The sequence below is a fragment of the Gadus macrocephalus genome, chromosome 16 (assembly GCF_031168955.1).
Source record: "Gadus macrocephalus chromosome 16, ASM3116895v1".
NCBI classification, from domain to species: Eukaryota; Metazoa; Chordata; class Actinopteri; order Gadiformes; family Gadidae; genus Gadus; species Gadus macrocephalus.
The window spans coordinates 2,309,890-2,327,231 of record NC_082397.1 but is presented as its reverse complement, the minus strand read 5'-3'; the positions used below and the strand labels follow the sequence as shown (position 1 = coordinate 2,327,231).

General features: G+C 40.2%; 1 protein-coding gene across 1 annotated transcript in view; it reads right to left on the bottom strand.

Moving 5' to 3' along the window:
* LOC132475106 (uncharacterized) overlaps window positions 1–17,342 on the bottom strand; it is a 444,510-nt gene that overhangs the window by 149,043 nt on the left and 278,125 nt on the right. Inside the window, exons 43-47 of the mRNA XM_060076081.1 lie at window positions 16,975–17,244; window positions 15,175–15,273; window positions 9,955–10,068; window positions 7,858–8,145; window positions 3,352–3,486 (exon numbers count right to left, since the gene is read on the bottom strand). Of these exons, the coding sequence (XP_059932064.1) occupies window positions 3,352–3,486; window positions 7,858–8,145; window positions 9,955–10,068; window positions 15,175–15,273; window positions 16,975–17,244 (906 nt within the window). The remainder of the gene's footprint in view (window positions 1–3,351; window positions 3,487–7,857; window positions 8,146–9,954; window positions 10,069–15,174; window positions 15,274–16,974; window positions 17,245–17,342) is intronic.

Below are 17,342 nucleotides of genomic sequence, written 5' to 3'. Positions count from 1 at the left end.
AAAATGACTCTTGTGGGGAAGAAAGGCATGGACCTATAAAGAAAGAAGGGTCGCGCAAAGACTACGTCATCCAGCTCATGTTGCGTATCCGCCCGTGTGCGCGTGTCATCTCATTAGCATCTGTACTTTGGCCACGGCACACCTCTCCCAAGTGTGCCGTGGCCAAGGGGCTGTTCTGTGCTGGAATACGGATGGCGTGGTCACACTAGCCAAACGTTCTAGACTTTAGTATGCAGATGAGCTCGGGAACGGGGCCACGGCCCTAGTGTGAGTGGCCCCTAAAACTCTGACCAGAGCTGGCAGCAGCAGCAATAAATGACTGTGAGAAGGTGAAATCCTCCCCCTTCTCACTGTCTCGCATTGGAGCTATTGTTATTATTATATTGTGTGTTTGTGTATATATATATATATATATATTAGATTGGGCTGGTGGAAGTTAGTCTTCCGTCCCGGTAGGGGGCAGTATAGTAATAGTAAAATAGCTTTAGGTGAAGAATGTTCCCCCCCCCTACTAATGGTCTGGCCCATACGGCCTTGATTGGGCCAATTGGCATTTCCCTATTTAAGGGCTGCTCATTTGGTGTTAGAGAGGCTGAGGGTAGGTGCTGGCCTGATGTGAGGCCAGTACTAGTAACGCTATGCTAGATTCATGTTAGGCTATGCTATGTTATATTTTCTTAGTTTATGTTTGCTGACGGATGCAGTCATTTCCTTTTCATTTTGAAACATTGCTAGATTTTTGTGTGAATGTTTTGGAGACATTAAAACTTCACTTCTTTCTTAGTCCTCTGTCCGTTGCCCTCATTTTTGCCCACACTCGGAATTCCCAGTTGGCCGTATCCCAGATACGTGGGGCGACCACGCCGATCCCTCACAATGACCCATTCAAAAGACTCAAGTATCCCGTCGTCTCCTTCGCACATTAGTACTGAGGGCAGGCTGGTATACAGTCGTACAGTGTTTTTATAGTCAACAAATATTTATTTATTGATGGTTTATAGTTTATTCGATGCAAGTGCCTAATGGAAACTAGTTTTAATTTGACTGTTTGACAAAAACTGATGACAATATCAGACACTGCACAGCCGTTGACCACTTAATGGTGTATTTTTCAATAAAGCCTTTAGAAATAGCTAAATCACAAAGCAATTACAATGTGGTCAAAAGAAGTTCAGGCATCCACTAAGCGGTTTTACACTGGCAAATATGCCCGTCTTATTTGAATTGTTTACCTGGCATTGTCCTCGCATTTACACTGACCAAGGAAATATACCGTCTTGATTTCGCACCCCAATGTCCCCTCTCGAACCCTACACATGTTGGGGGTTTCATTTTCATGTAAAAGCGATTAGACGGCATCACGGTACCAGGGGCAGGACTTGGGTAGAGGAGTTGATGACGTAGGAACATGAGTAGTTCTAACTGGAGAAATACGTGAGCTGCTGACTATCGTTGGAGAGAAGATGATGCAGTCGAATTTAACGAAGACGTGAAAGATGGGGCAATCTACGAAAGTAGCAGAGAAAGGTTCCTTACGAGGCTTTCATCGGGATAACAAGAAGCAAGACAGTGAAATTGTGAAATCTGCCAAGCAGCGACCGTACCTGCTTGGCAGTGTAAAAATGCATAATGAACCCGTTTCACTTCATTGTCACCATATTAAAGATAATGTGTGACCAATTTGTTTTGGTAAACTATTAAGAAATATAAATAGTTTGCATTCAAAAATATATACTTCTGTCATACGTATGATGTATGTTTGAAACAAGCTATAGGTTTAGAATATGTATCCCAGAATTCCAACAGATATTCCTTGTTTCAAAAAGTAATTGTGTATTTATAAAATTAGGTCTCATTATGTTATGATATGATATACTTTTTAACTGGTGTGTGTGAAATGTATTTTGACAGGGAAGAACTATGATAGAGAGGGTTATGCAGTTAGACTTATTACTCCTAAAACTAGGAAACTTACCCAGTGTGCTCTCACTTTGGGTTAAATTAATAAAAGACAATGAATCAGAATTTCTTCATTGTAGATTTTGTATCATGTTCCTCCTGTTATTAAAACCTTTAAGAATTATATAGTTTTGTACTTACAAATTGATAACTGAATGAATGTTAATCATTTCTTGGAAAAAAATATAAAAATACATTCAAATTACAACATAAGTTGGCATAATGGAGCTGCTTTCAGACATCTTACACAACATGATAGTTAACTTGGACGTGTTATTCATTAGTTACACAAACATCACTGTATGAGACCAGCAGATCGATTCCTGACATGTTCTGAAAGACCAATCAATAGAATTTTAACGCATACGATAATTGTAAAAATAATAATTCTAGGGTATCTGTGCTGCCAAGTTCCTACAAGATACCAACCGGTGCATCCTGGGTAAAATGGCTGTGTCAAGAACCCTTTTGAACGTTCATTGCAAAATGCAAACTTGTGTATTAGGACAGTACTTGGTCCGCATCCGAGTACGTATTACAAAGACCCAATAACGCAAGTACAGACAAGAGCACAGAAGGCCAAATGCATTTACAATCATAAACTTTAAAATGATTGTTAGACGAGACACACCAAACACAGACACTAGTTTCGCCAAGATTGCAATTGAGTTGGGTAATAAAAGGAACTATCGTGTTTGTTCATATTTGTTTCCTAGGTGAAGGTTCCGCATTAGGTTGCTTGGTTCAACCTACTTTGTTTGAAATATATCCAAATCAGCCGTTAATCACTTCTCGTAAGCTAAAGTTGGAATAATGGAGTTTCTTTCAGGCATATTACACAACATGATAGTTACCTTGGACGTGCTATTCATTAGTTGCACATTAGTCTCACAAACATGAACGTATGCAGGACTTTAGAAATACAGAGGTCCAAAATAATCGGAGCTTGCTAGGGAGGTTGTGGGACATGCAAGTAGGATTGTTGGTTGCATGTAAAGCCATTTGGAGATCAAACTTTGGATAACAATGGCTTTAAAACCATATTAGTTGACTCCTTTTCTGCACCATCTTAATTTAAGCGGATACCATTTGAAAGAAATAACCATTATTTATTTATTACTCCATTAGGTTTTTACAACTGCTTTGAGTTGCCAATCCTTGATCATCTTTCTTTTGTAGTCACTGCATGACGACCAGAGAAACCCTTCAGTTATGCATATGACTTACGTTGAAAATAAGCCATAGGTTTAAAATGTGTTCTCAGAACCCCCAACAGGCCAAATGAAACTTGTTTCAAAATTTAAAAAAGATTAACTACATATTCATCAGGTGAGCGACCATGGGTTAATCAGGTAGACTAATATCTCCTACAACTAGGAGACTTGAACTCACCATGTGAGCTACCTGGCATTTCAGCTGGAAACGACGACCCGCAGTCCATAGGGCCGGACAGCTCAGACTTGGACAAGCTCCACACTCCGCTACTGCCTGACGTCATCAGACCAGCAGATGTATTCTTTATCAGTCCTGAAAGACAAATCAATCGAATTTGCAAATTGCGTTAAATATTTTTTTGTTTTCTGAAAAATACCGATATGCAACATCTGACTTCCTCGGATACTACTTAAACATTATTGTGTCAGTGTGTGTTAAACATTTCACAAATAACCCAAAGTTATCCTCAACATGACCTGGACAGGTTGTTCATGTCAACTTACAGCCCACATGAAGTACACTGTAAACCAGTATAATGTTTATGTCCGGTCTGTCTGGGCCAAGTTGTTTGATTTCTTACTTCTCTTCCAATTTGAACCTCTCAAATGTTTTTCTTAACAGAAACTCAACACTGTTGATCACAGGTGCAACACCACTCGCCATATCTGCATCTGATATAGAAACGATGAAAGATACGCGCAGAATAATTTGAGTAAAAACAGTTCTAGAGTATGACCATGGGGCAGACAACTTTACGACCATAAAGGCGTCTTTTAGCGCGGATTGCAATTCTTGTTGCAGCCTGCAGGGTTATGCGATAAACATACGGAGGAACGCGGTCGCTGAGCTATCCTGCCCCACATTGCATGACACGTTAAACTCAACTAGAATCACCACCATCACCCAAAATGTGATGTCAACAGACCAAAAATAGTCGGAAAGCCTACAGAAACTATAGACAGTTAATGTGAAATTCACATTATTAAAAATAGACTTGGAGCCATGAATTACTGAGGAACTATTTTTTTGGGAGCATGCTTTTGCAAGTAGTTTGCTGCCCCACCTGCTAATATGGACGGCACGCGCCTGCTGTAAGAATATATAACAATCATTATCATGGATCATGTTTGTCCCGTATCATGGAATTTATCAAAGTGAGTCCATGAATCAGAATATATTGTATAATTGTAGTGTAGAATTATGTGAAGTACCAACTGATCATATATTTCGATCCAAAGAGTTAAAGAAAACTTTGGGATTTCTCAACCTTGAGCCTATTTTCTATCATTTTGGGTCTAAGTGACTAATGGGGAGAGTGATTTATAAGATCCTTCCAGCAATGATTGAAAACACTGCAGCAGTAATCCACAAAAAACGTCAATGTGATAATTTGGGGCAAAGCGCTCGTCGATGTACGTCCTCTTAATGTGCTGGTTTTACCACTGACCGGCTCACATTATATATAACCATTATGGAAAGGATCCCTACAGAAAAATAAAACTTGTTTCTTTACCTTTTTGATCACGGTCTGTTTGTTATTGTGTCCATCCAGGTCTGATCTATTATTCATTTATCTATTTATTGGTGACTCCTATGGAAGTGTCACAGTGCACTCTTCATTTTATATCAGTTCTTATCTCTCTCCCCTCGGTACCCTTTCATCTGTTTCTGTGTGGCCATGTTGGTGGTGAGGTGAGCCTTCTCTCTAGTTTTGGTCCGCACTATATTTTACGGACATTCATGTAATCAATCAACTCTTCATTTTACAATCAGTGGGGAGAACGTTCTTGCTAGCTGTTCTTGGAAGAATGAACTTGAAGGTCACGAGCACGCAGGACGCTGTAGACAGTTTGAGACGGGGCGTTCTGGTTGGTATTGTGCACAGCACAGAGGACGCCTGCAGTCCTCCAAAATAGGAACCAGGCTTTATCACCTAAAACAATTGAAGCTTAACCTACTCCTCAACCGTACACAAAAGAAAAATATATATAGATATATAATGTGTACTTAAAACAAAAATAACCCTTAACTAAGTGACTTCAAGTGTCATTGCGCATTTCTAAGTGGGCAGACGGAAAGTCTGCCCAATGGAGTGCCTAATGGAAACTAGTTTTAATTTGACTGTTTAGTGTCCTAGAAACTGATGACAATATCAGACATTGCACAGCCGCTGACCACTTAATGGTGTTTTTTTTCAATAAGATTTAGCAATAGCTAAATCACAAAGTAATTACAAAGTGGTCAAAAGAAGTTGAGGCATTCACTAAGCGTTTTTACGCTTCCAAATGTGCCCGTCTTATTTGAATTGTTTTCCTGGCATGGTCCTCGCAGTTACACCGACCAAGGAAATATACCGTCTTGATTTTTTCCTACCCCAATGTCCCCTCTCGAACCCTACACATATTGGGGGTTTCATTTTCATTGAAAAGTGATCAAACGGCATCGCGGTACCAGGAGCAGGACTTGGGTAGAGGAGTTGATGACGTAGCAACATGAGCACTTCAACTGGAGAGACGGTGGAATCCACAAAGGATATGTCTGCGTTTTTGCACTTGTAAATAGTTAATCGTGTTTGTAGCCTAAACTCAGATGTAGTATCTTGCATGCGAGTGGCTTGAATAATAAAATAAAATAAACATTCAGAGTATGCAAATTATTCTAAAGAGGTCATCTTGGGTAGTCCCGCCTGCTCCAATGAACCAAAAAAGCTGTCTCCTTCATGAAGGGGGAATATAGGCCTACCCCCTCGGTTTTACAAAGGAAAGACAATGAAATTGTATCAGCTGCCAAGCAGCGACCGCATCTGTTTTGCAGTGTAAAAAGGGGGGCGATTTGAGGATTCAAGACTTGCCCCAACACTGAGCACCTTTAAAACAAGACTGAAGACTTTTATGTTTGCTTTAGCTTTCTGCTAAATCTTAAATACTAAAAAGTATTTAAGATTCTAAAAAGCTTTTTTAACTTTGCCTTTGTTTCCTAATTTATTGCTAAAATGCCTTTTTAACTTTCTATTTTACTCATTTCTTTGCATATGTTTTCTTTCACTTATGTACTATTTTATTTTATTGTATGACAATGTTTATATGTGAAGCACTTTGAGTCTACCTTGTGTATGAAAAGTGCTATATAAATAAAGTTGCCTTGCCTTTCCTTATGAACCCGGTTCAATTCATTATCACCAGATTAAAGATAACGTGTGACCATTTTGGTTTTGGTCAACTATTTAGAAATATAAATAGATTGCATTCATATTCAAATATATTCTTCAGTCATGTGTATGATGTATGTTTGAAAAAAGCTATAGGTTAAGAATTTGTATCCCAGAATCCTAACAGATATTCCTTGTTTAGAAAAGGAATTATGTATTTATAAAATTAGGTCTCATTATGTTATGATATGATGAACTTTTTAACTGGTGTGTGTGAAATGTATTTTTACAGGGAAGAACTATGATATATAGGGTTATGCAGGTAGACTTATCACTGCTAAAACTAGAAGACTTAAACTTACGCATTGTGCTGTCACTTAATGTGCTGTCATTAATTAAAGACAATGAATCAGAATTTCTTCAATGTAGATTTTGTATCACAGTCCTCCTATTATTAACACCTTTAATAATTATATCGTTTTGTAGTTACAAATTGATAACTCAATGAATGTTAATAATTTCTTGGAAAATAATGAAAAAAATATTCAAATTACACTCAACTCTCAATCGGCTGTCTATAGAGCCATTGTTTGGATTATACTTGTAAAAAATAGGCCAATTAAAAATAACTCTGCCCTAATAGCACACCTACAATTAATTAATTCATTGAACAGAACACATCTCAGATTCAGAAGTATATCCCACTAGGTCAACAACAGTAAAAAGCAGTTAAAGAACTGCGTGGTCAGTGGAGCTTTAGTTAGTTAAATGCACAAAGACTGTCTATAATTGCTAGGACCATGGGTCATTTGAGTCTGTATTTGAGTGTGTTGTCCCTCCCTACCAGAGTGAGGTGCTGTTTTTTCCCTCCCTCACTCTCCCCCCACTCCCACTCTCACTCACTGGTGGTGGCTGGTGATTGGTAGGGAGCGGATCAGTCACACTTCAAAAGGACTGTCTGCTGAGGATGACGGCCCCTCTAAGCGGTCCCGCTATGTCTCGATGGCTCGGGCTTCCCGCAAAGTGCCTGTGTTAAAAATCTTGGTGTCTTGTTTGATCCTTTGCTTTGTTTTGACCAAAATGTTAAAAGTATAACTAGAATAGCATTATTTCATCTGAGAAATATATGACTAAAATCAGACCAACCTTCCCCTTCTAATTCATTATTCTGTCTGTTTTAGCGTGTTGCGTTGCATATCACAGTGACTACAACTGAATACCTGGACACTCCTTCTCCACTGAGTATGGGTCATGCTGAAGGACACACTTTGTTCATGAGCATAATGTGGAGCAGGGTTTGTACCAGATTGGAATTGGCGTTTAATTAAATATCGTATATCGGCCTGTGAAGGTCCTCAACCTCCTTTATAAAACATGATGTGTGTCCCCTGTTCCTTCATGAACTAAACTGCTGCCCAGCACCACTGCTGGAATGTGTTTTCCTCCTCCCCCGATCAAAGTTTTCATCTCAGGCTTTGAGGGCCCTCCCCCCCCCCCCCACTACGACGACCTTGGGTTTGGGTTAAATACGTTACCTTCCAATGACCGACGAGTTTTGACCGGTAGGACCTTCAGCCCTTCCAGACCACTCAGCAGGTCCTGTGCTGTGGCCTTTCCTGGTCTTTGCTCCTTCCACAGGCGCAACATCTTCCGTCTCTGCTTGAACTCAGCCATCTCTTCTTTCTTGATGTCGTCCAGATCTTCATCCGTCAGCCCCAGGTGGAGGGCCGCCTTCTCCCACCTTCGTCCAAGAGTTTGTGCAACAACCCGGAGCTGCTTATCTGACAGATCCTGCCCTGGGGAGCGGGTTTCATAGACTTTGTCTGGAAAAAGAAACACAATCCACACACAGGTGGGTCAAGTTCCACATTCTGACGCAAAAATGCAGATATTACCACTTTAGAAATTGGTGTTAGGGGTTAAGGTGAGGCTACAAACCTGAACCAAACCTATAAAAGGTATCCTGTCACACACACACACACACACACACACACACACACACACACACACACACACACACACACACACACACACACACACACACACACACACACACACACACACACACACACACACGTTTAAAAAAAAAGGCGATTTTTAAACGTTCGCTGTGCCCCTCGCCAATGTTTTGGAAGCCAAACATTGCGCAGGGCAAACTCTATACTCGATTTTCAATGAAAAAAATATCTGGAGGGCTTATTTGATGGGTATACATGCCAAAACAAAGACCCTGGGATAAGTTTTCGCCGGAATTGCACTTTAAGTAGAACTTCAACTTGAAATCATCTTACCTGAAAGAACAACATAAACTGGAGAACATTGTACAGTCCACGCCAACTCCACCAATACATAATGAACCTGTGCATCGTGGGTAAAATTGCTGTGTCGAGAACACTTTTGACCGTTCATTGCAAAATGCAAACTTACAATCTTAAAGGGGACCTATTATGCTTTTTCGACTTTTATGACCTATAAACGTTGTTATAATGATTGATAGTCATGTTTAACCATACTAAAGTGTCAAATAATGACGTACATGCATTTCAACGTATTCCCTGCTGACAGTCTGGGGTGGCTGTGCAGAGCGCTAAACACTCGGGACAACGATTGCGATTCACTTGTTCACATTTCCGGGAAATCATCTACGTAGAGGCACTCCTGCCGCGCCCCCAAATGCCTGGTCGAATCTGCCCGCGCGCGCTTCAAGGAAGGTAACCAATCACAATGGAGTTGGGTTGGCAGGAGGGGGGCGAGGGGGCGGAGAAGGACGAAACCGAGCGTTGAATGCTGAAAGCGCCCAGATGAGAGGAAGAGTTTCCCAAAAATCTACATCGTTTTTTGTGTATGGTTAAACATGACTATCAATCATTATAACAACGTTTACAAGTCATCAAAGTCAAAAAAGCATAATAGGTCCCCTTTAAACTTTAAAATGATTGTAAGACTCACCAAACAAAGAAAGTAGTTTCGCCAACATTATAATTGAGTTGAGTAATAAAAGGAACTATCGTGTTTGTTCATATTTCTTTCCCAGGTAAGGTTCCACATTAGGTTGCTTGGTTCAGCCTACTTTGTTTGAAATATAACCAAATCAGCCGTTAATCACTTCTCGTAAGCCAACGTTGGCATAATGGAGTTGCTTTCAGACATCGTACACAACATGATAGTTAGTCTCACAAACGTGAACGTACCTCTGTATTTAGAAATGCAGAGGTCCAAAATAATCTGATCTTGCTAGGGAGGTTGTGGGACATGCAAGTACGATTGTTTGTTTTATCCAATTGCATTTAACATCGTTTTGAGCTAAAACATTGGATAACAATAGCTTTAAAACCATATCAGTGGACATTGGATTCTTAAGCAGATACATTTTAAAAGAAATAATCCATTATTTATTTGTTACTCCTCACGCTTTGAGTTGCCATCGTTGATCATCTTTCTTTTTCAGTCACTGCATGACGACCCTAAAAACCCTTTGGTCATGAATATGACTTATGATCGAAATAAGCCATAAAAATGTTAGCCTTAAAATGTTAAAAAGATAAACTACGTATTGATCTGGTGGGTGACCATGACATAGAGGGTTATACATGTAGACTAATATCTCGTACAACTAGGAGTCTTGAACTCACCATGCGCGCTACCAAGCTTTTCAAATGGAAGTGAGGACTCAGAATCCACAGGGCCGGACAGCTCAGACTTGGACAAGCTCCCCTGTCCGCTACTGCCTGACGTCATCAGAGGTTCTGAAAGACAAATCAATAGAATTTGCAAATTGCGTTCAATATTTTTTGGGTTTTCTGAAAAAATACTGAAATGTAATATCTGACATCCTCGGAAACGACTTAAACTACTTAACTAATTAATATGTCAGTGTATGTTAAAAATTTCACAAATAACCCAAAGTAATCCTCAACATGACCTGGACCGGTTTTTCATGTCAACTTACCGCCCACATGAAGTACACTGTAAACATATATAACATGACTGTATCATGTTTGTCACGTATCATGTCATTCATCAAAGTGAGTCCATGAATCAAATTGTATTGTTAGTGTAAAATTATGGGAAGTACCAGCTGTTCATAGATTTGGATTGAAAGAGAGTTAAAGGAAACTTTGGGATTTCTCAACCTTAAGGGGAGAAGAAGGGTACTGAGCATGCAGAACGCTGTTGAGAGTTTGAGACGGTGCGCTCTTACTGGTATTGTGTAAACTACAGAGGACACCTGCATTCCTCCAAAATAGGAACCAGGCTTAACACCGAAAACAATTGAAGCTCAAACTGCTCCTCAACTGTACACTAAAAATGTAAAGTCTATTAAAAACAAAAACAACCCTTTCGTACTGCTTCTGTCGTTTATTTGATCAAATAAATGTTATACAGTTGTTGGCCTGCTTTCCTTCAACCATTGTCGTCCGCCGTCTGCCCTGTCAGCTGCAGTGGTCCGTGGGGCGATAGGGTCTGAGAGAGCTACTGGCTGGCTGGCTAGCTAGCTTACCTCTGAATAAGAAATCTACACAGTTGACTCCTCGCCTAAAACTTTATCAGAAGTGAATTTAGTGATGAAATAGTGTAGGAAAATTGTAAAAAAAACAACAATGCGCTCATGGTCTGCTCTGTTGTTGGGGTGCGGCCAAGTTCCTTCAAGATACCAACCGGAGCATCCTGAGTAAAATGGGCGTGTCGAGAAGACATTTAAGCTAGATTGCTATTGACGTATCATATCAATACATTAGGCCTCTTCTGTCAAAAAAATAATGGCTGACACCATTGGGGTGGTCAAGGGTCAAAGGGTCAAACTGAGAAGTCACCACTATGAGACCCAACATTATAATTGTCAATGAGCAAATCAAATAATATTTACTTAAAGGACAGAGTTTCCTGTATTCTCATCAAGGAGGAGAATGCATAAGGGGATCTCTGCTCCCTCGTGACCGGTATACCCCAGGCACAAAGGTTAATGTTAGATAACGCTAGGAAAAGGTAGAGTGGCTAGACAATGCAAGGAATAGGATATAGAACTTACATGATGAAGGGGAAACAACATGATAGATTTTTCCATCACAAATCATGTGTGGAGCAGAGCTCATCTCAGCATTTCTGAGACCTGTGCCACTGTTTAAGAAGTCCTCGCATTAGACAATGCGGCAGACTCCAGCTTGAGCAGCTCTTGGAGCGGCAGAGGTTGATTTCCCATTTGGGGACGTCTCCTTGCGAAGCTAATAGAGAGGCGCAGGGCGAACTCAGGGAGAATGTTTGTTCACGTTTATAACTCAAATAAACTAGCCTAATTGTTATAAATTCAGATTACTATTTCGTTAAACAGTTTAGACAGAAACGATTGACTTGGTTCCTGAATTCCCCCCACAGGGAGTAAAGGCCATATGACGCCATCCACATTGACCTATGGCACAACGGACCATTACTGTAAATAAAACTATGGATATCTCTGGGTTGGAACATTGTTTAAACATTTTAAATTGGTCAAGTAACTCAACATAATATATAACAAAGTATATTTAATAGGTAAATGTTACATATTAGGCCTTTCATATCTGAGGGATTTTATTATAGATGGGTTACATGGATATTTTAACTGATGAATGTTGGATTGCATCAGAGACCAGCAGGGTTTTTACATCACACACACACACACACACACACACACACACACACACACACACACACACACACACACACACACACACACACACACACACACACACACACACACACACACACACACACACACACACACACACACACTAGGGATGGGCAAAATGATTATTTTCCGGGAACTAGTTCTTTCAGTTCAGTTCACTATAACGATTCGTTTATTTGATTCGGTCCTTTTGATTCGTTCGTTACGTCAGATTACATCTTAAAAAAATTAAAAAATAAAAAAACTTTTTATAATTTTTTTTTTTTTTTTATTCGTCATGGGTCCGGATAGGACCGTCAAGACCGCAGTCCGCCGTTTGGAGATGCCTGCTATGTAGTATATCAAACGTCCCACCAATATTCATACCACTTGCTTACTCTCTATATTTCATTCATGGTTTTACATTTATAATTTTATTTTACTTTACATTTAATTCTTCATTGTTCAGGCATTACAGAACTTGCATGGTCATAAATAAAAAATACGAACTGCAGTTTAATTTCTTTGTTTGTTCTTAAATTGAATGGAGCAAAGACTCCTGGGATTGGGAAATGTGTTTATCCAATAAACAGATGGAGGTCAAGTCTATTTTTCGAAAAAATGTAGGGGGATATATGAGTGGCCCCACGTCGAATGGTATGACCCAAGATACGTCAGACAGAGAAAGCGCGCATATTCGACGGTACCGCCTTGTCATTGGTTTACCCAGGTGCCATTCCAACACCATTGCTACGTCTCATTGGCTGAATCTTTGAGAAAGTTGTAGACTCAATCAATATAAGTTGCGGGGAGACGGAGCTCTGTTCGTTCGTATATTTTATTTACGTGACCATATGTTTGGTTTATGTTAAAAAAAAAGAATCAAAGAACCAGTTCTTCTTGTTTTGGGGAACCAGTTCTTGTCGTTCACGTTCGTTGTAACGAATCAGTCGCGACCGACACATCCCTAACACACACACACACACACACACACACAGGTTTAGAATTGTTATCACAGATCCCGAAGATATTCCAGAACATGCCACACACCTTTGACCTTCTTTAAAAAAAATAATGTATTGATTAAATTAGGTCTTATTATGTTATTATATGATCTGTAATTATCTGGTGTGTATTGTGTAATGCATTTTGATAGGGCCAAACTATGATATAGAGGGTTATGTTACTTATTAGTCCTAAACCTATACTGTAAAAACGAAAACTTAAAATTGTTGGTCTCATTATGATTTCTGAGTAAAATGAATATAAAACATTAAGTATTCATGTCAACTGTGCAATGCAATTTAGTCCAACCAACAATGTTGAGTTTTGGGTCAAGAGTTGGGCTCACTGTAGTATCTTTGTTAGCAAGACTCACGGGTTTAAGTCAGACTCTGTCTGAGGCTGGGCCAACTACGGTGCACATGCACATTTCGACACTACCCCCAGGGGAGTCTGGGTATTCGTGATGCCGGTTGGGAAAAAGGGGTTTATTGCCTTTTGTCAATTTGTTTCTGTTAGGTTAAGTGGGGTTAACGGGTTTGGGGTCTTTATTGTTTGTGTGTTGTTTATTGTGTGTAGTGTTGCCGCCACCGTTACCAAGACTTGCATGTCCGTTGGTTGGGTGTGCGGTGCGCTGTGTGTTGTGGGTAGGGATGGGAATTTATAAGAATTTCACGATTCCGATTCCGATTCTGCTTATCGATCCGATTCCTTATCGATTCTCTTATCGATTCTCATTGGGTGAGAAAATAAGTATAAATGTGTTTGTTTGCATTACATCTCTTTAATATCTGATCAGAAGTGCTTCTAGTATTAGGAAATTGTACATTTTCAAATCAATTGGTCTAGACGAAAAAATATATCGCTTTTTAAGCCCAAATGCCATCATTATGTGCCATACAACTAAAAACACAGACTGAAAACAGCCAAGTAAGAGCTTGTGCCTTTTGGAATTCTAACAGTGCTCATTTGCATTCAACTTGTAACAAAATTAAACTGACATAAACAAAATGAAGCATTGATTAGACAGAGATTTATTAGATGGGCCTACCTAATAAACCGTTGGAACACACAAGACCGGAAACCATAGCAATGCCGGTAAACAAACCCCGAGAAGCCCAATCCCTATGAGAGCTCCCCACGCTACGGCCATCCGGAGGCGACAGAGCTGTTGGCCGTGATATTATATATACAATTATAATATAGTATATAATATATTATATACTATTATATATAGAGATCCGGGAGTCGCAAACTGCAACAATCACTTTCTCCTCCATTCCGCGGTTCACCCGGACTGCACTGCACTGAGTTTGACGGCTGAACACTGATTGGCTGTTACGTTACACATGTCACTCAGTTATCACGCTGTTGAACGCTGATTGGCTGTCATCACGACAAAAACTTATACGCGTCTCTACGTTCACTTTGTATGGGATCTTGTCGCCCCGTCGCGTTTGGTTTGAACGCACAATGCGATTCTTCCTCGGCGGCGACATGTTTGCTGCGTTCTGAACCAAATCAAAGCAGCGTGGTGTGACGTCACGACGCATTTGCCGCGACCGGAACCGATAAGCGGAATCGTTAAGCAGGCTTGCTAACGATTCCAAGGAATCGGTTGACTCGGAACCGGTTCTGAACAAGAACCGGTTCTCGATTCCCATCCCTAGTTGTGGGTGTGTGTTAAATAAAGGCAGCTCTCGGGATCGTGCGGCTCTCGGAGGCATGAGAGTTGCGTCACCATTTAACCTGGGCTCCCGTCTCGTGCAGAACAAGTTTGACCATAATGTCAAACTTGTTCTGCACTTTGGTTTGCTGCATTTAGACAGCGATTCTCTGCTGCTGAACTAGCTACATGTTGCTTGTTCTATTGCTGTCTGGCATTCAGAAATGTAAAATGGAAGTTACCATTTATTAATTTTAATAATGTGAACTTAAAACTTGTTTTGCATTCTTTGAAATGTTTTCTTTTTAAAATAATATTAACCTTAATTTGAAACATTAAGTTAACAACCCTGACTTACTTTTTTGAGTTTTGTAAAATATAAAAATCTTAGTTGGTATAACTCTAACTTTCAAGTTTGTCTAAAGAAGAAAATTATCTTTTGATGGGCTCAAAACTCAAAAATTGATTGCAGTAAGTTCCCTTGCAATTTTGAGTTCTCTCAACTTTTTATTTTTTACAGTGTAGGAGACTGAAACTTACCCAGCTCGCTATCGCCTTCATGCATTTCGAGGGGCAGAGGCGGGGACATCAGACCAGGACTCTCCTGTTTGATACTGAATGACGGATCCCCACCAAACCCTGAAAGACAAATCAAGAGAATTTGAGATGGCATTAATTGAAAAAAAAATGACTAAAAAAATACTGAAATAAAAATTAACACTTCCTCAGTTGACTTCTGGTAAACCAAATTGTTTCAGTGTTTGATCAAAGTGCCACGAATAACCAACCCACTAAACATTGGACGTTGGATAGACGTGCAGATCCTGTTTATATCAGGTCGGTACATGGCCAATACTGGACATCATTTTTTTGGACGTCATACATTTTTTGGACGTCATTTGGACGCCTATGACAGCTGCAGGAAATGTATACATGATCACACTGCGCAATGCCGTTGGAGTGACGTCTTTTCTGTGTCATTATTTTTGGTCGTAAAATTTCGGTCCACTGAAGGGGTTGTTTTGTAACGCCAGGTGACGTTGTTTTTTCGACGTCTAATGTTGACTTCTGTGGGACCTCCGTGGATGGGCTATTTAGTTAAAATGTGGTCGTTTGTGGACGTCTTTTCAACATCAAATTGAGACTAATTTTAGACGTCTTTTTTATACTACTTCTTAATGTTTCAAGATGTTTTCTGTACCATTAGGTTTCCTGTAGCTGTAGCATTTCACCTTAGTACAGGGTACGGTTTTTGGCCGTCATTTGGAAGCGTATGACAGGTGCAGGAAATGTATGCACAATGTCATATTTGTATATTATGATTTTTTGTTGTTATCTTACATTTTCTGGTTTATTTATTTTAAGTAGGCCTAATCAAGTTATTCTTTATACATATATATTTATTTTTGCATTTATCTGTTTATTTACTTGAAAATGCGGTTTGTGGGAAAAGTTCAGTAAATAATTGGCCTAGGCGTGTCTTTGTTTGTGTGTCTGTCTGTGTGTCCCTGTGCGCAACTGTGTGTGTGTGTGTGTGTGTGTGTGTGTGTGTGTGTGTGTGTGTGTGTGTGTGTGTGTGTGTGTGTGTGTGTGTGTGTGTGTGTGTGTGTGTGTGTGTGTGTGTGTGTGCACTGGCATGTGGCCTACGGGTGGGTCAAAAGCATGCGAGCGAGAGGGAGGGAGAGCCATTGTTCAGTCCATAATCATTCATCCGACGCTGCAATTAAATAAATCGCCGTTTCTCTTTTTCTGATGGCAAAATGATGGCATGAACATGTAAATAAATTAAATAAATTATAGAAGTAGTATAAAAAAGACGTCTAAAATGAGTCTACTAGTCTACACAAGCGACCACATTTGGACTAGTCAAGCAATTACACACACACACACACACACACACACACACACACACACAGGGCCGGCGATCGGCATAGGCGAGCTAGGCGACCGCCTAGGGCGACAAATGCGTTGGGGGCGCCCTCTGGTGGCGCCCTTAATTAAAAAATATATCAATTAAAATATACGAGGCGAACGGAGAAGCGAGGGGGCGCGGGAGCACCCCCCCCCCCCCCCCCCGCTCGCAAGACCTGTCCAGGGGGCGCAAGTTGATTTCGAGTCGCCTAGGGCTCCGAAACGGCCAGCGCCGGCCCTGCACACACACACACACACACACACACTTAAAATATGCAGTTTATATGTGATTCTTGGCCCCTGCAGGTAAAGTGGTGCATTACGCTTAACAGCAATTACTTTGATTGACACTGAAACTTCAGCAAATTAGTTATGGACAAAAAGCTTTACACACATGTTAAGGGAACTTTAAAAACACGTTAAACTCACTGATCTGAGCAGTTTTGGTCGGATCCAGGGTTGAGCATAGTTCAGGGTGTTTCTCCGTCAGATAATCAACCATCACGCTACTTGCTTTCCCCCCTTTCTCTTTTACCGTATCAATTAGACAACGTGCTTTGTCTTCTCTGGTCGTCTTCCCCTCTACAGTCTTCTTCTCCTCGTCATTCAACACATTTAACTTCCTAAGGTTATGCAGGAGATTGATGAAATCGTTGTAAGACAACATGTCGACTAATTTAGAGCGAATCCTTTCAAGTTCTGAAAGACAAATCAAGAGAAAAGGCAAATTAAATGAATTAAAAGAAAATTCTCAACATAATAATCTGAATTGATCATTTCTTGGATAATAATTTATC